At 49.3% G+C, this 20,026-nt stretch overlaps 1 protein-coding gene across 4 annotated transcripts in view; it reads left to right on the top strand.

Annotated features, from left to right (window-relative positions):
* The window catches only part of CABIN1 (calcineurin binding protein 1), a 150,181-nt gene that overhangs the window by 49,747 nt on the left and 80,408 nt on the right, over nucleotides 1-20,026 (top strand). For all 4 annotated transcript variants that reach the window (XM_032310064.1, XM_032310065.1, XM_032310066.1 and 1 more), the window contains 6 exons: nucleotides 4,760-4,921; nucleotides 5,907-6,113; nucleotides 6,368-6,513; nucleotides 9,834-10,095; nucleotides 15,644-15,904; nucleotides 18,937-19,088. In XM_032310064.1, coding sequence (XP_032165955.1) covers nucleotides 4,760-4,921; nucleotides 5,907-6,113; nucleotides 6,368-6,513; nucleotides 9,834-10,095; nucleotides 15,644-15,904; nucleotides 18,937-19,088 — 1,190 coding nt within the window. The remainder of the gene's footprint in view (nucleotides 1-4,759; nucleotides 4,922-5,906; nucleotides 6,114-6,367; nucleotides 6,514-9,833; nucleotides 10,096-15,643; nucleotides 15,905-18,936; nucleotides 19,089-20,026) is intronic.

Below are 20,026 nucleotides of genomic sequence, written 5' to 3' on the forward strand. Positions count from 1 at the left end.
TTCAGTAAGCAAGCACACCCTCTGTACAGCTGTAGTGTGCCTCCCCAGTCTTGATCTTCCTCCTCTGCCCTATGTTTTCCCCATGTGGTTTATTTATCTAGCATGTTTATTGTGTACCTCTTCTCCACTGATACGTAACTAGGATTTTTGCTGGTTTTGTTCACTGCTGTTTCCCAGTACCTTAGCACAGCACACCTAGCCCATAGTAAGTGCTTAATACATCATGGGATGAATGAATGAATGAATGAGACTGAGAATATCTGTAGAGCTCATGTATGTGTGAGGCTTGACAGTTTGCAGAGCACTTGCGCGGAGGAGGCAGAGACTTGGCAGGAGCCCTAGCCCTAGCCCTAGCCGTAGATGCCTGTCTGCTCTCCCCGTGAGTTCTGAGGATGCTCACCTTGGTCAGCTCCACATTTCAGAACCATTTCTGGAAGAATCATGCCAAGCTTAGACTATATTGCTGCCCAGGAATTGGCGACTTCCTGCTTCTGCCTTCGCTTGCTCAATTAGAGAGTTTGGAGACATTGTCTTCTTCCATAGGGTCCCCTCTGGAGGGTAGTCAGTCACCCTTAGGATCTTATGCTGCTTGGGGGAAGGTTGAGAATGAGGTAGCACCTTTGCAAGCTGGTATCCAGCTGGAGCTGTGCTGAGGGGCCGCCTTCCAGGCAGGCAGTGGGGGTGATGATGGGATGATCCTACTCCAGGTTTTCCTTAGGCTGTGTCTTCTTTGGTGGAGCGTGAATTCTAGCTGCCAGTATCTGCCAAGTGAATTTGAGGGAGTGGAAGTGATAGGATACCTCCATGTTTCATTTCATATCTCCTGACTTTTCTACCCAAGGCCCAGCTTTTACATGCCTGCCTCAACTTCTCCTTTGTGGACTTGGCCTCTGCTTATTGACTGCCCTCTCTGCTCAGGGCCCTCTAGGTGGCCTCTAGTGATTTGCTTGCTCATATAATTTGCTCATTTTTCTGTTGGGCTTTTTTTCTTTTTCCTGTTGATTTGTGGAGTTTTTATTTACTCTGAATTCCAGTCTTTTGTCTGATACATATGTTTCACCAGTTTTACATGCCTGAGTGTGTGTGTGTGTGTGTGTGTGTGTGTGTGTGTTTTTATAATTTCTAGGCAATTTTATGTGATGTGTCTTTTAACTTAGTGTGTAGTGTTTGTTTTACAGAATTTAAATGCCAAATTTATTAGTCCTTTATGGTTTGTGGGGTTTTTGTTTTCTGTGTATGGTTTGTTTTGTTTTGTTTTGGTTTTTTGTACTTCAAGAAATCCTTTCCTCCCGCAAGATTATTAATATATTCTCCTCTATATTAATCTTAAAGTTCACTCTCATTTTTCCATTCGGTCTTTATTCCTTCTCAATTTTTGTTTGTTTGTTTATGACATAAGGTAGGGATCCATTTTACATTCCATATGGGCGGCCATTTGGTTTGTACCATTCATCGAAGAGTCTGTTCTTTCTACCTGAATCTGTAAGGCCCCTTCCATCTTCTGTCCATATGTGTGAGGGTTTGTTGTTGGACTTTGTTCTTTACACTGATGTAGGTATTCCTGTGCCAGGACCATACTGCCTTTGAGAGAAACTGATACCTGCTGTGATTAATCTACTTATGGTCTTATACTTTCATGTCCCTTAATACGATTTTATACTTTTCTCCTTAAGCTCTTATGTGTATTCTGTTAGATTCATACCTGGGCATTATTTTTTTTTTTTAAAGATTTTATTTATTTATTTGATAGACAGAGATCACAAGTAGGCAGACAGGCAGGCAGAGAAAGGGAGAGGAGGAAGCAGGCTCCCCGCAGAGCAGAGAGCCCGATGTGGGACTCGATCCCAGAACGCTGAGATCATGACCTGTGCCGAAGGCAGCGGCCTAACCCACTGAGCCAACCAGGTGCCCTGGGCATTATTTTTTTTTAAATTCCTCTTGTAAATAGATATTTAAAAATTAAGTTTTCTAGTGTGTGTGTGTAGACAGATAGGAACACTACTTTTTTAAAAAATAAGTTTCTCCTGTGCATAGGTCCTTTGCTTATTGCTCTTAGTAATTCTGGTGGCTTATAGATTTCTCAGATTTTCTGTGTGGACACTTATATCGTCCATGAATAACTATTTTTTCCCTTCTTTTCAATCCTTACAGTTTCTTTTTTTTTCCTTGTCTTATTGCTTTTGGCCTAGGGATTGGCAAAACTTTCCCTGTAAAGGGACAGATGGTAAATCTTTGAAGCTTCTGTTGGCCATAGAGGCTCTGTTGCAGATACTCAGCTCTCCCATTGCAGTGCAGAAGCAGCCATTGTCAGTATGTAAAGATAATATGTAAAAACTTGTGGATGCAGAAATTTGAATTTCATGTGTTACAAAATAACATTCTTCTTTTGCTTATTTTTTTTTCCAATTATTTTAAAATGTAAATGCCAATCTTAGCTTCTGAGCTATACAGAAATAGGCAGTGGGAGGATTTGCCCCCTGGGCCGAAGTGTGTCACCCCAGCCTTGAGCTCTCTCTCTTCTTTTGGCGGGGAGAATAAATTTTAAACTATTGACCCTTTCTTTGGAGATTCTACACCTATTTAGATTTTCTTTTGTTAAGCCAATTATATTTTTGAAATAGTGTCCACATAAGCATAAAGTTGTTCATGAAGTGTGCTTATGATTTAAAAAGTCTCTGTGGTACCTCTGGTTATCCCTCTGTTTCAGTGCTAAAATCATTTATTTGTGCTTCCTCTTTTCCTTTTTTATAAGCCAGTCTTTCCTGAAGCTTATCTAAATTAGCTTTTTCAGGGGCCTGGGTGGCTGGGTTGTTAAGCGTCTGCCTTTGGCTCAGGTCATGATCGTAGGGTCCTGGGATCAAGCTCTGCATCAGGCTCCCTACTGAGCTTCTCCTTCTCCCTCTGCCATTACTCCTGCTTGTGTTCTCTGGCTCAGTCTGTGTCAAATAAAGAAATCTAAAATAAATAAATAAATAAATATTTTCCAAGCTATCAGCTATTGGTTTATTGATGTTTTTTTTTCCTTTGCTTTCTAAGTCATTAATTGCCACATTAATACTTACTATTTATTTGGATGTAGGTTGTGTTTTTTGTAACTTAATTGTGGTGAAAGCTTATTTCAGCGTTCCCTCTTTCTTGTTTTTTTTTTTTTTTTCCCCACATCTTGCTATCGTTAAGGTATTAGTGTTTCTAAGTTAACTACGGGGGCATTGGAAAAAACCATGTGCTCAGCATCTTGTATAAGGTCATTCAGTAACATCTTCCTGATATTAAGATGTGTTTACAAACTTGTGTTTAAAAACCTGTGTGAAAAGACATTTGCTGAATTGTTTGAAAGGATACTATGTTTAAAGCATCCTTCGAGTAATTTCTTCCTTTTTTTTTAAATTTAAAAAAAAAATTTTTTTTTTTAAAGATTATTTATTGGGGCAGTTGGATGGCTCAGTCAGTTAAGCGTCTGCCTTTGGCTCAGGTCATGATCCCAGAGTCCTGGGATTGAGCCCCAAGTCAGGCTCCTTGCTCAGTGGGAAGTCTGCTTCTCCAGCTCTCCTGTTGCCCTGCCCCCTGCTCATGCATGCACTCTCACTCTCTTGCTCGCTTGCTCACTCCCTCTCAAATAAATAAATAAAATCTTTAAAAAGTTATTTATGTATTTGAGAGAGAGTGAGCAAGAGAGAGCATGCACAAGCGGGGAGAGAAGCAGTGGGAGAGAATCCTCAAGTAGACTCCCTGCTGAGTGTGCAGGGCTTGATCTCATGACCCTGAGTTCATGACCTGAGCTGAAATCAAGATTTGGACGCTCAACCAACTGAGCCACCCAGGCATCCCATTCACTTCTTCCTTTTATTAAGATGTGTTATAAATTTATGTGTGAAACTTATGGGAAACACTACATGCTTATCTCCCCCTGAAATTGCACCATGCTTAAACCATCCCTCAAGTAACATCTTTCCTTCATTAAGGTCTGAGTCTTTTTCAACCTATGTGTAGAAGCATATGGGAAAGGCCTTGTGCTACACTGTGCTTGGATGGCCACTCATTGACACTGTTCACTCTTTTAGTACATGTGTTGAAGGTTATGTTTCCTCCAAGTATGTTTTTAGCTGCATGCTCTAAGTTTTGACATTTGGTATTTGCTACCTTTATGTACTGATTTCTAATTTAACTGACTTATGTTCAGTGTTGTCTGAGAGGATAATTTATTATTTCTTTGGCTATGTTTTGTGCTTTGGATATATTTGGGATATTATTTCTTTGGATATATTTTCTGCTGTATTTTTATATTTTATGCTGAGAGAGGAGTCACTCTCAAACTCCCTCAGCCCTAATGGGATTTACCATGTTGCATTATAACCACTTGCTTAATTAACTGCCCCTCTATTGGAATCTGAGCTTCCGGACTGTTTCACACTGTGCCTAGCATAAGGAGGTGCTCAGTAAATATTTGGGAAGCAAATGAATGGCAACAAATAAGTAGAGAAGTTCCCAGAGGATGTATAATATCCCCTTCTAGCAGCTGGTAGATATTGATTAGGCATGTTGGAAGGAAGACAGTTTGGCAGGAAGCTCTTTAGGAGGTCACTGTCAGAGCTGGGCTCAGAACGGCTCCTGTGAGTAGAATAGGCCCTTTCCAGGAAACAGGTCCAACAGACACAGCTTCCTCAGTTCAACAGAATTGACAGAGTGGTGGTCTCCCTGGGGTCCCACTGTGCCAGGGAAGCTATGGGCCTTCTCAGGCATCTCTTCCTGCCTACCACAGGTACGAGTTCTTCAGAAGGAACTCGCTGCGTCCACCTCTGAAGACACACACCCCTACAAGGAGGAGTTGGAGACGGCCTTGGAACAGTGCTTCTACTGTCTGTACAGCTTTCCTAGCAAGAAGAGCAAAGCCAGGTACCTGGAGGAGCACTCGGCCCAGCAGGTGAGGGAGCTGCCCCAACCCACTGCACCTGCCCATTTGCAGAGGAGTGGGGGTCAGAGCAGCAAGGGCTCTGAGCTCTCTCAAAGGACCTCAGACACATCGCTTTTGCACCAGGAGAATGAGAGGATAGTTGGACATAGTCTGATCACAGGAAAAGGATTTTCTTTCTTTTTTTAAAAAAGATTTTAAAAAATTTATTTGACAGAGAGCGAGAGCTCAAATACAAGCAAGGGGAGTGGGAGAGGGAGAAGCAGATTTCCCACTGAGCAGGGAGCCTGATCTCGGATTCAATCCCAGGAGCCTGGGATCATGACCTGAGTCGAAGGCTGATGAGCCACCCAGGCACCCTGAAAAAGGATTTTCCTTGCAAAGACTTCCTTCACAGATGTTGCCTAATCATTCAAAAGTGCGGCATGGCAATTTTCAAAGGATTTCTTTTTCCAATTTGGGTAATACAAATAATTCATTAGAGGTTTTCATTTGTTCCTGTTTGATTTTCAGAGCAGTATTGGGTATATGACCTCACAGCTCATCATTTATTCTCCAGTCTTACCAGTTCCATCCCCTGAATAGGAGCTACTTGGGCAGGGCACCCACAGGGCACCATACAGAATGCAGAACCACCCTCGTCCAGAACAAGCGGTGGGACAGCTGATGCTCAACGAGAGAGTCTGTGGCCTGGCCACAGTCCCCACTCATGACTGAACCTACCTTCTGGCATGACCACACGGGTTCACAGAGTGCGGCCCTCAGTTTCCAATATTTGTCTTTATAAAGGCCAGGCAGATGCCAGTTTACTTGTGTGCTCTTTAGTAGACATTTGGTTTTGGGGATTACAGTGGGTATGCACATTTGTAAGGGTGTACAAGTCTTTTTCTATACTCTAATATATTGTAACCTCATCTGTGTTGTTTCCATGGAAGAACTTTTCCCTTTCTGCTTTTGCCCTGACTACTCTGTGATCTGCTTTTTGTCTTTTCTCAAGGTCGACCTTATATGGGAGGATGCCCTGTTTATGTTCGAGTACTTTAAGCCCAAGACCCTTCCTGAATTTGACAGCTACAAGACTAGCACAGTGTCTGCTGACTTGGCCAACCTTCTGAAGAGAATTGCCACCATTGTGCCCCGCACAGAAAGGCCAGCGCTGAGCCTGGACAAAGTCTCCGCCTACATTGAGGGTGCCTCGGCTGAGGTAGGAACTGAGTGTGATGGGACTGTGTCCTGTCATTTTTTTCCTCCAGCACTGCTGCTTATGCACCTTGGCTTCTTTCCTTGTTCTGTACCAGAGGTCAGGGCCATGAGAAGCCTAGAGTCTATCCTGTGCTAATGTGAATGGTCCTGGTCCATTGGACCAATGGTCCAATTGGTCCAATGGACCAGCAGCATGACTGGTCACAGCTGAGACCCTGAATCCCTCTCCCTTATCCTTGGTCCTTCCTCTGCTAGGTACCCTGCCTCCCAGAAGGAGCCGACCCCTCCCCTCCAGTGGTGAATGAGCTCTACTACCTCCTGGCTGATTACCATTTTAAAAACAAGGAGCAGTCCAAGGCCATCAAGTTCTACATGCATGACATCTGCATCTGCCCCAACCGGTCAGTGACCTGGGCATTGGGCCAGGCAGGGAGGGCTGGGGTGACTCCAGCCCAGCAAGCTCCTCACTGGGCCAGTTTGGGGTTTCCCTGCTCTAGCAAAGAGACCAGGGAAAAACAAATGAGAAAGTGTGTTTAGCACTCTGCAGTTTTGGGGAAAGGCAAGTTCTTCATAAAAAGAAGAGCAATGAAGTAGGCTTCTTTCTAGAAGATACCTGGGATGAGCGTTGGGATCAGAGAAGGTATGAGTCCGTTTGGATGCAGGCCAGCAGGGGAAGGGAGTGCCCCCTGCTTCCATCCTGTTGGTTGTATGCTGCTTCTTTTCCTGGCTGCCAGCCCTGGAAAGTGGGCTGATGTGTTCTACATGTCTTTAGTTATGGTTGTTTCCTTATTTTAGGATAAGGGCCCTACTCATAAAGTCTGGTTCATTTGATTGAGAGGGAACATTTCCTCATGGCTACTACACCTAGGAGGTTAGCCTTGGGTCAAGGTAAGATTTGTGTCTGAAGGGTCCAGAGTAGTATCTATAGGTAAGTACTCAGGGGCCAGGCCACAGTGGCTGCCCACCCTCAGGTGAAACCGGAGAGCTCCCCCTTGTCAGGATCCACCTAGCCTAGGGGAGGGATTGGGATCTGAATGGAGAAACCAGTTGACACAACTTCTGTAGCCTGTGGGAAGGGTTCTCCCAGAGCCCCCTGTTGCTCAGCCTCTGCTTTCCTCCAGGCAGGGAGCCATGTGCCAGTGGCCCTGGATGTCCTCTCTGGGGTCACTGTGGGCCAGTGTGGTGAAGCAGAGCCGTGCTCAGGCTGGCTGAGTGCTCACAGCTCTAGATAGTGAGCAGTCACCTCCTTTGTGCTGCTCTCTCCATGTCTAAAAGGTAAGGGTGATAAAACCCACCTGTCCGTGGGGAGGTAGGAGCCTGGTGTGGGACCTCTCACCCAGTAGCCACTTGGGCTATAAGATGAGGCTCGTGTTAGCTCAACTGGGCCTCCTTCAAACCTGTACATACACTTCTTCAGACGGTATCAACCTGCCAGGCTCTCAGCCTGCCAAGAGCCCTCCCAGGGAGGTGGGATGTGAGGACTGGCCCCAGGGCCAGGAGGAGCTTGGTGGCCCAGTCCTGGACCCCCTTCATTCCCTCCCTAACAAGCAGATGTCAGGGAAAACTTGGGCTCAGTCTCTTCTTCTGTGCTAGTTAGGATGGAAGATCAGATACTGGTTTTTTCTTTAAATCTTCTGAACCCTCTAGGTACAGGTGAAGCCCATGACAATTGGGTGGATGGTGGAGTGTTCTGGCCAGTGTATGTTGGTGGTTCTTATGGGGAAAACAGAGTCTTCGAGGATGCTAGCAACAGCTTTTCTTGACCGGTCTTCATTTCACTATTTCATCTGCTCTGGCTCAGCTGGGATTGGGGCACCTTGGCCAGGTGTTTCAGAGAGTGGCATTTGAGGGGATGAGAAAGGATTAGGCCCCAAGACAGCTCATCCCTCTGCCAAAGAAACAACTCTGGGCCTAGTGCTAGGAACAAACCAGCCCCACATGAGTAAAAGCCCAGCACGTAGGTTCTGGACACTTCCTCCTCCTGAGTGCATGGCATCACTGGCCCTTGGGCCAGCCCCCATTGTCCCTGTGGGTCAGCATTTCCCGAGTGTGGATTGTGTGTTGCTCTGCTAGAATCAAGAACCCACATCAGGACTTTGCTTTTGTTAACACATAGAGGAACATTTTGAGGTTTTGTGATGATGTGTCTGTATTCTTGGTTACTTACATTTGTGACTGCAGGTAGTAGTTTCCATTTTGGTACTCATGCAGGCGTTTGGCCATGTAGTGTGGTCTTTCCCTCAAGGCAAGGGCAAAGGGGCTTGCGAAGGCACTCTGGGAGGAGTTAAGAGGGGAAAATCCTCAGTGTGGAAGGAGCTGGCCCTGGTAGAAAGTCCCTGATGGGGTTCCCACCGTCTGAGGGGAGCTTGACACCTCCTCCTGTGCTACCTCCTGGAGGTGATCTGAACAGAGCCCTGGACCCCCAGGTCCTGAGGAGGAAAGGGTACACTTGGAACCTCCACACAGGGGCCAAAGCCTTCATTTTTGCTATCTCCTGATACCATCTAAGCCTTTAGGGCTCTTTACTGCTCCTTTGATTGCACTTTCTCATCTCCAGGTGCCTGGAGTGTGGTAGAAGCATGTGTGAGCTTCATAAGTTTGCTGTGTCCCTACCACACCTCGGTACTGTCAAATAGTCCAGGAAGGCAGTTGGCCAGTTTTAAAGTTTGTGTAGCAGTGGGTCAAGAATTGTTATTATTCAGGGAGGGTAGGATCTGTCATGTGATTACTGCCTTTTCTGTTGTATACTCTTGCACTCAGAAAATTCCATTCTCCCAAGTGCCCAGAAATCCTCTTAGCCTTGGTCTCCATCTCAGAGAACCTTTTGCATTTTCCCTACCACTTTCTTTCAGGCGATCTCAGAGCACTAGGGTCTTAGCCATCCTGTGGTTCCCCCGCTCTCCATCTTGCTGCTGGGAACTGAGCTGGAGAGGGCAGAATGTGGTCAAGGTGCCAGAGGGAGAACCATGCAGAAGCTGCATGGCTGTGTTTTCGGGGTCTCGGCTGTGCCATGCTTTTGGTCAGTGAGTGTGTTGGTGGCAGGAGCTACCAGTGAGGGATTAGGCAGCAGGATGGGAGCCTTCCTATTGTCTTGGAGGAGCAGTGCCTTATAAAGCACCCCTTTTCCTTCCCATCAGAGGCAAGGAAGCAAAGGGGAGCAGAGCCCAAGAGCCCACCGTGCATGTGAGCACAATTTGGGCTCAAATTGGTGGGGATCCTCTTAGATCACTTACTGAGTGCCTGTGAGGTGCTAGATGACCTAAGATTCAGGTCTTGTGCTGTCCCAGCAGCCCTGCTCTCTTGAGGTGGGTTTTCTCCTTTTATTCTTTTAGATTTTTATTATTATTTACTAGAGAGAGAGAGAGAGAGAGAGAGAGAGAGAGAGAAGGAGCAGGAGGAGGGGCAGAGGGAGAGGGAGAAGCAGACTCCCGGCCAAGCAGGGATCCCCATGTGGGGCTCCATCCCAGAACTCTGGGATCTGACCCAAGCCAAAGGCAGATGCTTATCAGACTGAGCCACCCAGGTGCCCCATTGCGGTGGGTTTTCTTAGCCATATTTCATAGCTCAGAGACATGGAGTCGCTGGGTGGTGGAGCTGGGCTCTGGGCCCTGGCCTGGGAGACAGGCTCCCACAGACCTGGGATCGCCACCCTGCAGGCTATTGTGTCTGCAGTGCTGTAAGGGCAGCAGTGTATTTACTGGCGCTTTTGTTGTGACCACAGGTTTGATTCCTGGGCAGGCATGGCTCTGGCCCGGGCCAGTCGTATTCAAGACAAGCTGAACTCCAATGAGCTGAAGAGTGATGGGCCCATCTGGAAGCATGCCACACCTGTCCTGAACTGCTTCCGGCGGGCCCTGGAAATTGACAGCTCCAACCTGTCCCTGTGGATCGAGTATGGCACCATGTCCTACGCCCTGCACTCCTTTGCCTCACGCCAGCTGAAGCAGTGGAGAGCTGAGCTGCCCCCTGAGCTTGTGCAGCAGGTGAGGAGGGGTTCTGCAGAGGGACCGCCATCCCACCATCTGACTCAAGTGCCCTCAGGTGGCAAAGTTCTATCCTATCCATTCCTTGCGCTTGTCCTCACAACCATGCTGGGAGCTCACAGATGATTCTCCTTATGAGACTGAAGCTAACTATGGTCAGTGACAGTTGGTCCTTGGTCTTTAGACACCTAGTCTGGTGTGGGGGTATTTGGGGCCACGGTCTGGTGATCTGGCTGGTGAGCCATCAGTTTCCTGGCAATGGAAAGGCCGGGAGGGGTGTTGGCCACCAGAAGTAGCTGTCTCTTCCCCATTCCTTCAAAGGAAGTTCTTGAGTCCCTGTAAAATTTTTAACTCCGTGTTGGGAATTTTGAAGTCTGTCTTGGTAGGGAGTTCCCCTAGTGCGGGTTGCTGGGTGTCTGGCCTGAGGTCTCTGTTGAGCAGGGCACCCTTGGCTCCTTGAGATGGAAGTGAAGGAGTCCCACTGACATCTTTAAGGCTGGTGTGGCAATAAGATGGCATGGTCCAGAAGGGATTCTAGGAGAGCAGAGTGCTAAAGGGCCCTGTTTCTTTCAGTGATTATATGTGGTCACAATCCAAACAAGATAATGGCCTTGTTAGTGCTTCCATTGGATTGTTATGGGAACTCAGTGAGAGCAGCCTGGTCAGTGAGACTCTCAACTATGGCTGTGCTGCCATCCTGAAAGCCCCTCCATCCTTGAGTTTAGGCCCCTGTTTTCATGCCCTGTCCCCTACCCACCGGCACCCACGAGCCTTCAGAGGCAGGTCACAGGCTTCCAGAATGCTTGGCCTCCTGATGACCCTGACCTTCCCATATTTTGCTAAGTAGGGGAAGTTCTAGGCTTGTGCAAGGAAGTAACAGTTCTTTGTTGCTTTTACTGATTTTATATAGAAGTGAGGTGTCCTTAAGTGTTAAAAATTCAATTGGTACAGAAAAGCATAAATGGGAGTGTAATAATGATATAAATGTCACCCTCCCCCGGTGGCCCCTTTTGTACCTGGGTGGCATCCCTACCCACTAGCAGGAGCGTGAGGGGGCGGGGCTGCTGTTTGAGGGCAGTTCCTAGCAAAGGGTCACAAAGCTGATTCACTCACAGTGCGGCTCATTTAGCCTAGTGAATAGTGCCAAAAGGTGTGGTTGGGACTTTATCTTAGTAATTAAATAATAATGAAAATAACTCCTAAATCTTACCTTACTAGGATTTTGGTGATAATTGCAAGGTTGTGTTAATTTTTCAAAGGAACCAAGAAGGACTGAGTTTGGTTGGTTTGCAGGGAACTTAATTTCCCAGTAGTTTTACAATAGCATGCTATGATGTCCCTTCACCTCGGCAGCATAAATTTAGACAGCTACCTCGGCAGTAATATTTGAGGGGGGCTTCCCTCTCACAGGATTCTCTGATGTCTTTGTGTATTATGGTCTCTTCCTTGAACAGTTGTCCTCCCTTTGGGTGGTTGTCAACCATGTTAAATGTGCCTGGTGCTCATAAAGGCTTTGTCTACATTACTTTCATCAACTTCATGAAATCCCACATTTTTTGTCAACATTTGCCATTTAAATTTGCTGTAGATCTGTATTATACCATCAGACTGGGTGCAGAAATCAGCAAGAGACATACTACAGAATGGAAGCTGGGTGGGGATGAGTGTCAGTGAAAGTGTTAGGGGGCTGTGCTGGAAGAGTACCAACAGAATCTGAACATTCCTGAACATTCCTGTGCTGGTGTGACTGCTATTGCTGCTGCGTCCACAGCCATGGCGGCCTCGGAGTTCCCACACGAGGTCCCGCCTGACATTGGAGTGCACTTTGAGAAAGCTTCAAAAAGGCTGAAATCCCTTTCTCTCTCCACATATTTCTTAGTCTCCGCATGTCACCCATGCTTCACAAGGGCGAACCGGAAACACGACCTGGGGCTGTACCTCGGGCTGTTGTTTGAGGAATGCCAGTGACCTCATCTTCCCATGAGCTCTGCATGCCACCGCCCGTGCACCCGGAGGGTTGTCTCAGGGGGCTGGACTCAGGGCACTCCAGCCCTAAGGTTTTCCCTCTTTCTCCACCCAGCGTGCGTGAACCCACACGTTACTGGGCATCAGAACCTCTTTCAGGGGGAGTGGGGAGCTCGTTAAAAGGTCCCATCAGGGACTCACAGTCAGAAGTGGGCTCCCTGGGTGGGTTAGACATGGTATCCTGGGGACAAGCCTGGCACCGGTGGCAGAGGACAAAGGTGGTGAGAAGGGTAGTGTGGCCATGGGGCAAGGGCCGGTGTTGAGTTCTGTGCCAAGGCCAAACCCTGGAAGAAAAATGGGCGAGAGGAGAGGAGCATGGCCCTTGTTTTAACCATCTCCTCCATTATAGAAACCCCTCTTCAGTTATACAAGGAACACCTTCTTTAAAACAATTGCCACAGTAAAGACAAAACTAAAATCTTTTTGGCTCCTCCCCACCCCGCCTTCTAGTCCCTTCATTCCTGCTTCAGAGCAACCTACAGTTAGACTTGTATCTTTCCAGACCTTAAACAAACACTATTTCTTATGTATACATGTCCTCCTAGAAGGAATGCTGTGATTTACTTGTTCTTTTCTTCTAGCCCAAATGCTGTTGCGCTGTGTATGGCGTTGAGCTTCTTATTTACTCAGCACCATGTTGTTGTGCTCTGCTCACGCCATGCAGCCTTCTTTCGCTGTGACCATCCTGTGCGGAGGCCCCGGAGGCCCCGTGCTCCATGCTGTTTGAAGTGTCGTGGCCCCAGGGCTGAGCCGGCTTGGAGCTAACTCCCTGCCCACACCAGGAACACTGTTGTCCTCTGCTGGGACTCAAGTGGGGTGGGTGGAGCACAGACCTTGGGATTCTTTATTTAACCCCCAACTGTGAAGCCGAGTAGGATTTAGCAGAATAAAGGTTTTCCAGGAAGTAAATATGATGAGAAATCAGAGTGCCATTGGTACTTGAGGGTTTTTGGTACTTTCTGCCATTGGTACTTGAGGGTTTTTGTAGAGCTTCCCAAGAGGAGGGAACTTTTGCCTCTCCCAGGAAGGGGCAGGGAAGGCAGAGAGTGGGCAACAGACAGGAGACCCAGGTTGACTCTCTGCACACCTCTTCCCCTTGACTATTCTTTCTCCTGCGTAGCTCTTGGCCTCTGTGGTTGAACTCTATTTTGATCCTTTGGAAGCTCTTGGCCCAGGTAGTTCAGGACCTGAAACTGGGCTCCTAGGCCATCTTCCTGGAGTGTTGAGGGGTGGCAGGAGAGAGATGGAAATCCACTGGGTGTGCAGGTGTCCCTGCAGGCAGGGAAGGAAGGAGGTTTGGCATTTCCCCAGGGTAAAAACTGCCTCGCAGGGCTACCTCCTGGTGGCCTCCTGTTTTTTTTTTTTCTACCTCTGTTAAGGCAGTTTCCTACTTTGAAGTATGTCATGGGGACACAGCCCATTGGTTGCTAGAGCTGTTTGGGCTTATTGTGTCTGATCAGAGGAGCTATAGGACACATGTTGATAGCTATGCATTTTGGCTTCTGCCTGCAAACTTGCCAAAGGGGTGTGTTACAGGAAAACCGGTGGTTTCCCTGTTGTCAGTTCTCAGGCAAGGGCAGAGGTTTTGCAGCCAGAGCCTTCTAGTTGTGTGGCCTAAGGAGGGAACTTGATGTCCCTGCTGTGGTTTTGGCTGTGAGCGGGCTGATGGTTCCTCCTGTGTGGCAGCATTGTGAGAACTGACAATAGCCCTTAGCCCCTTAGCCCCTCTCCTGGGCCGGCCCAGGGCCAGGCACTCTGGCCGTGAGGTGAATGAGGTGTCACGGCAGCAGAAGTGCATCTCACTCAGGGGCGGACAGGTAGTGTGAGGGTGTCTGGCAGAGTTCTGGGATATAGTGGACCCTTAGTGCTCTCCCTCCTCTTCTGCCTGAAGTGTCCTGACTGCCACACCTACTGAGGGCAGGGACTCTGGTGGCATGTGCTTTGTGTGGGGGAGGGAGGGGCTTGGCCTCTTGTTGGGGATCTGTGTGGTGCCAGACCAGATGGGGCTCCTCACAGTTGCCCTTCCTTTCTCAGGAGGTGGCTTTAGGATCCTTACTGGCAGAGCTGGCTGGGCAAAGGGCTACTGACTTGGTTGAGGCCGCATGGCTACCAAGCGGTCAGAACAGGACTCCAGTGAAGTGGCTGCCTTTTACTTACCCAGATCTACTATAGAATCCCATTTTGGAGGGGTACAATGGACTGACTTGGCTTGTGCTGTGTCCTGGCTCTCCAATGTGATTCTGTCTATCGTATCTCACCCACTGATGGTGTCTTGATTCCTAGGTGGCAATTTTCTTTCCCAGGGAGGGTTTGACAGAGTGCTGAGGGTTCTTTGTGCTGGCCCAGCCAGCCAGGGCTGTTGCTATAGGAGGTTCACACAGATCAGCGTCCGCTGGACAGACATCTGTGGGGCAGCCTTCCTATGCACAGTGGGGCACAGGTACTTCTCTCACCCTCTCACCCTGAGCTCTGGCAGCGCCCTTGTCAGAGCTAAGTGCCTACAGCCTCTCCTGTCCTTTGGTCCCTGAGATGAGACTAGAAAAGGTTGCAGCTTCCCGGCTATTGAGCTAGGGCCATGGAGATGAGGGGCCAGAGACCTGGGGTTCTGGGACCAGCTGCCCCTCTGGCCCCACCCTGGCAGTCTTCATTCTACGTCCTAGCCCAGGAGCTCTGGGAGGAAGGGATGCAAGCCAATGATGGCTGACATTCCACATGGATAGCACCTAGGTGCTGGCCCATAGCCCTTATACAGGGAGTGGGAAATGTCATCCTCTGAGTTGGAAAGTATCTTAGAAGCTGATCTCTATCCTGACTGTTTCCACCCTTGAGTGTGAGAAGGTGGCTGGAGGCACAGCTCCAAGGCCATGGGTCTTAGGTGGAGCTCAGGAATCTGCCGTTCTGTTAGTACCCTGGTCCCTCTGGAAGGGTGCAGAGGACCGGTATGAAGTCCTGTGGGACCTCAGGGGTGCATATCCTCTCCAGTGCTGTGTTATCAGGTGTTGGGTGCACACCCTCTCCAGCTCCACTTTCCCACCCTAGTGAGCTGGGGAGAGAATGAAGTGCTCATCGTCTGTAATGCAGGACTTAGAACATTGGTGGTGGCTCTGGTTCTCCCGGCAGCCGTGGCCTCAGGCTTTTTCCCCTTCTCAGGCAGAGGACCTCAGTGCAGCTATAGTGAGGGTCACAGTTGGGACCTTCAGAAGGGATCAGGAGGTCCTTCATAAACTCCTGGACTGTGTAGTGCAGATACTGCAGGTGGACGGTAAAAGAAAGGACACTGGAGTTGACATGTCCATCCACTTCTGTGCCTTACTTGAGGTGTGCTACGGACAGGTCCCATGGGCTCTCCACACACTCAGTGTCCCCAGCTATGAAATGGTGATGGCACTTCTGTGTGTCGGGGTTGTTGAGAAGATTATAACTTTGCAAAGAATGCAACAGGGCTTCCCGCAGCATAAGGCACAGTCCTGGGCAAGTTTGGGCCCTGGGCCTCAGGCAGCCTGGTCTCGTGCTCTCGTTCCAGATGGAGGGCCGGCGCGACAGCATGCTGGAGACAGCCAGGCACTGTTTCTCGTCGGCAGCTCGGTGTGAGGGCGATGGTGACGAGGAGGAGTGGCTCATCCACTACATGCTGGGCAAGGTCGCCGAGAAGCAGCAGCAGCCGCCTGCCGTCTACCTGCTACACTACAGACAGGCCGGCCACTACCTGCACGAGGAGGCTGCCCGCTACCCCAAGAAGATCCACTACCACAACCCCCCTGAGCTGGCCATGGAGGCCCTGGAGGTGACACCGTGCTGGCCTTGGGCGGGGAAGCTGGGCCGGGGCGGGCCAGTCTCTCTGTCTCCCTGGGGCTGGGTCATGAGGTCCCAGTGACTCCTGTGCAACCTGTTGGAAACTTCTCTGTGTTCAGCAGCTGTGTGTGCAATGAAATTAAAGCAGCCTTTCCTCTCTCTTCTAAGGGGTGCTTACCATCCTTTCTGGGAGAGTAAGTGTTCTGTTTGTCTTTCCCAGAAGAAAACTGCCTTTCCCGAAACCTTTAGCATGTGCAGGTTGCCGGAACCTGACTTGGTGATGACAACGATGTGGCACAGCATCTCCTGGTGCCCTTGTTCCCAGTGAGGTCACAGGCTGTGCCCAGAGCACCCAGCTTGGCAGGACAGGGACAAGGCTGGGTCTGTGGGTGGGGGAGGGGTGGGGTGGTGGAGAGTAGCCTGTTCTCTTGGCCCTAGATTTGGGGTCTTGCTCTGCTCCTCAAGAGCAGAGCAGCTGTTTACTGCTTGGATTTGCTTTTATGATTTCTGAGCACTTCACACCATGCTCTCCTCCATGCTCAGGGCAGTGCTGGGAGGAAGGCCGGGAGGCTGCAGCCAGCACCTTTTGTAGGGAGGAAAGCGAGTGCATGGATGAGGATTCACATATGCTTGGCCTGGCCCAGGCCTTGCTGCTTCCTGAGCATGTCAGCTTTCCCCTTTCTGAGGCTACATGCCCAGTCCCTGCCGGTCCCCTGAGCTCAGCAAGCTTTTTGGAGTTTGGGGCAGAATCTGCCTTGATGGTTTTCTTTTCTGATTATAACACATATGTGATTATTAACACATATATGTAGTTAAAAATATATAAAAATCCAACATTCAGAAGTGTTCAAAATGAAAAACTGAAGTCCCCAGTGATCTTAACCCCCCAACCTAGTAATCCCTATTCACAGTTTGGGCATGTACTTGTTCTAGACTTTCCCCCACTTAATGTGCAGATACATAGTAACATTTTCTTGTCATTTTGCATGTCATTTGGCATTTTTCACTGGATAAGATGTAGTGCAAGGCATTGTGGGCTTCCTTATCTGCCCATGTGCCCTCTAGTCTGGCTGGACATCAACTTATTTGTCCAATCCCTTCTTCATGGGTTTGGCCTTTTTTTCCACTTCTTCCTCGCCAGGGTGCAGACAGGGCCTGGCTGGGCATGCTTGTCAGGGGTCATTTAACATTGCATCCACAGCATCTTGTTGCCCTGAAAGGTTATACTGACCTATGAGCATATCTGTTTTCCCTCTTTTAAATATTTGCTAATTGTATGAGCAAGCAAAAAGTCTCATTTTTATAAATATGCCTTTGAAAAACCGTTCATGCTGAGGGGTCGGCAGTAGCTGTCTGGGGGCCACATGATTAGGGTTCATGGGGGAAATGTAGAAATGTGGTTTCATACTGAGTATGAGTTTCATACTTCGACAGCTTCCATGTTGCTGTCATTCTTAGCCCTAGGTCCCACATCCTTCCCATCATAGCTCTTTCGTGCTTTCCACTCAGGCTCACAGGCCCGTCCCTGGAGGGACTCCCCACGTTGGGACTGAGAAGCCTGAGGCCCAGAGAGCTGGTGTGATTTGCCCTCAATAAGCAGCAGAAGAGAAAGGCAGTTGGGGCTGGCTCTGCTGAGCCCAGCCACCCCGTGCATCACCTCTGGTAGCACCAAACCCGTGTGCAGGGAGGTAGTCCAGCCCTCAGGAAGAGACCACTCTCTTTTCCTCCATGGTGTTTCTTTGACTTTTGGCTTCCATTGCTGACTGATGGAACCAGTGAGCAGACAGAATGGTATCCCTGTGGGGCCCAGACACTTCCAGGTGAGGCATAGAGGTCTAGAGCACCATGCCAGCTCTCAGGAGAATGAGCACTCAGCTGCTCTAAAAATGACATTTCTCTTAAGACTTTAACCCTGCTCTGGTGGAAATTCACTTTTGCTGTTGAACCTTCAGTCAAAATAGTGAACTTGCTGCTTGGTTCATCTTGGCCAGTTGAACACTCTGTGCTCCTCCAGGCAGAGCCATCTGCTTGTGGGTAGGGGCCTCAGAGGTTTTCTGCAGCTGCAGATGGACTTGGTGGGCTAATTGCTCTGGGGGCCGCAGGTGGGCTAGAGATGGCAGGGCTCTGGGGGCGGACCTCTCTGTCCAGGATGCCCCCTTGAGAGTGCTACCCAGGTGGACCAGCTGGCATCTTACCCGGGGGGCCTTGGCAGCATCTCTTGAGAACCACCTCTGGGTGTAGGGGGCCTGGTTAATCAGGGTCTGCAGCCACAGGGGCTCCCAATCTTGGTGACATCCTTGGTGCTGTATGTGGGAGTCTGTGCCACAGGCAGGAGCCCAGGCCGAGTCACTGTGGCGGTGCTTGTGTGTGATGCGGTTTTCACTTGGGAGCAGCAGAGGGCAGGTTGGACCCGAGTTTAACCTGGGCCTGAGCTTTGCAGGCGGTGGGGCTTTGGGCAGCTGAGCTCACAAATTTGTAAGTGGAGGATTGTGGTGTGGACTCACAGAAATGAAGAAGAGCCCAGGCCCCGACTGGTGCAGCATGCCCGCTACCTGTCTTGCACCCACTGGGCAGGCTTCTCCAGGCCTGCAGTACCTGGCTGGCCCAGCCGTGGGCGCACAAACAGAAGTCCGCTGTTCTTCCCTTCACAGAGCCCGCAGTGCAGTGGGAGATAGGTGTGGAGGCTCCCTTTTTTGTGGGTGCCCAGAGAGGGGCCCACAGAGGGTGGCAAGCATTGTGGTAGGAGGAGGTGCCCAGTGAGCGGTGCTGAGGCTTGTTACTCTCATCGTCTTACCACAGCTTGCCTACATTTAAGCTGGAACACTGAGAGTTCATGTCCATTTTAATTGTTAGAGCTTGCTTTGAATGACTTTTGGTTGGCTGGTTTAAAAGTGAATGAAGAAAGGCAATGTGTGGTGGTCTGGTCTCCTTGGTCAGGGGCTCTTTGCCAATGTGGCTGACTGGCCTGTGGAATGAACCTTAGCAACTGGCAGGGCTGCTCACACCAGAGTATCGTTCTCCTAGGTGTACTTCCGGCTCCATGCTTCCATCTTAAAGCTCCTGGGGAAGCCAGACTCTGGGGTCAGTGCAGAGGTCCTGGTCAACTTCATGAAGGAGGCTGCAGAAGGACCCTTTGCCAGGGGCGAGGAGAAGAATACACCCAAAGCTTCAGAGAAGTGAGTAGCATGCTTTCACCCAACAGCTTACCCCCATATGTACCCTGATGGCTCCTTTATAGAGAGTGGCATTCAGGGGGTTGCTGCTGAGTAAATCAGAGCTCTTTGAGCCTCTGGAACTCATCTGGAGACTTCTGGTGGCTAGACTGAGTTCTTTCTTTTTTTCTTTTTAAAAAAGATTTTATTTATTTATTTGAGAGTGAGAGAGAGATCACAAGTAGGCAAAAAGTCAGGCAGAGAGAGAAGGGAAAGCAGGCTACCTGCTGAGCAGAGAGTCCGATGCAGGGCTCAATCCCAAGAACCCTGAGATCATGACCTGAGCTGAAGGCAGAAGCTTAACCCGCTCAGCCACCCAGGCACCCCAGACTGAGTTATTTCTGTTGAAATTGAAAAGGAGAGGCTAAGTGTACAACCTCAGGTTACCTCATGCTGGGACCATACCCAGTGCTAGCCCACCTTCAGGGACAGGTCCTAGGGAGAAGCCAGCTAATTCCCTCTCCCCACTGGGGCACAGCTCTGCCCCATGCAGAACACTGATGGAAAGCAGTTTTCATGTTGCAGGCTCTTACTCCTGGGTCCTTTTCCATGGTTTCTTGCAAGAACTGGGAACTTATTAGGGCCTGTGTGCTGCCTGTTCTCCCAAGAAGCAGAGAGGGGCATTGCAGGCTCTTCCTATGGTGCCAGAGAGCATGGGGATGCTAGGACCATGGTATGGTCCCCTCATTGCGCCGGGGAGTACCTCTGGGCCTCCCTTTGATTGTGGCCCAGACTTCTTTTGCCCTGGTGTCCACATCTTAGAGCTTTGGCTCAGCTTGCTTCTCCTCTGTTCTCCTGCCTGTCTGGGCACTGTGCAGGGCTCAGCCAAGTACAAGAGAGACCTGTGCCTAGGCGCTGTCCTTGAGGCCCATTGTCTTATAGGAGAGATGTGGATGTGGTGT

The sequence above is a fragment of the Mustela erminea genome, chromosome 13 (genome assembly GCF_009829155.1).
Source record: "Mustela erminea isolate mMusErm1 chromosome 13, mMusErm1.Pri, whole genome shotgun sequence".
In the NCBI taxonomy this organism is placed as follows: domain Eukaryota; kingdom Metazoa; phylum Chordata; class Mammalia; order Carnivora; family Mustelidae; genus Mustela; species Mustela erminea.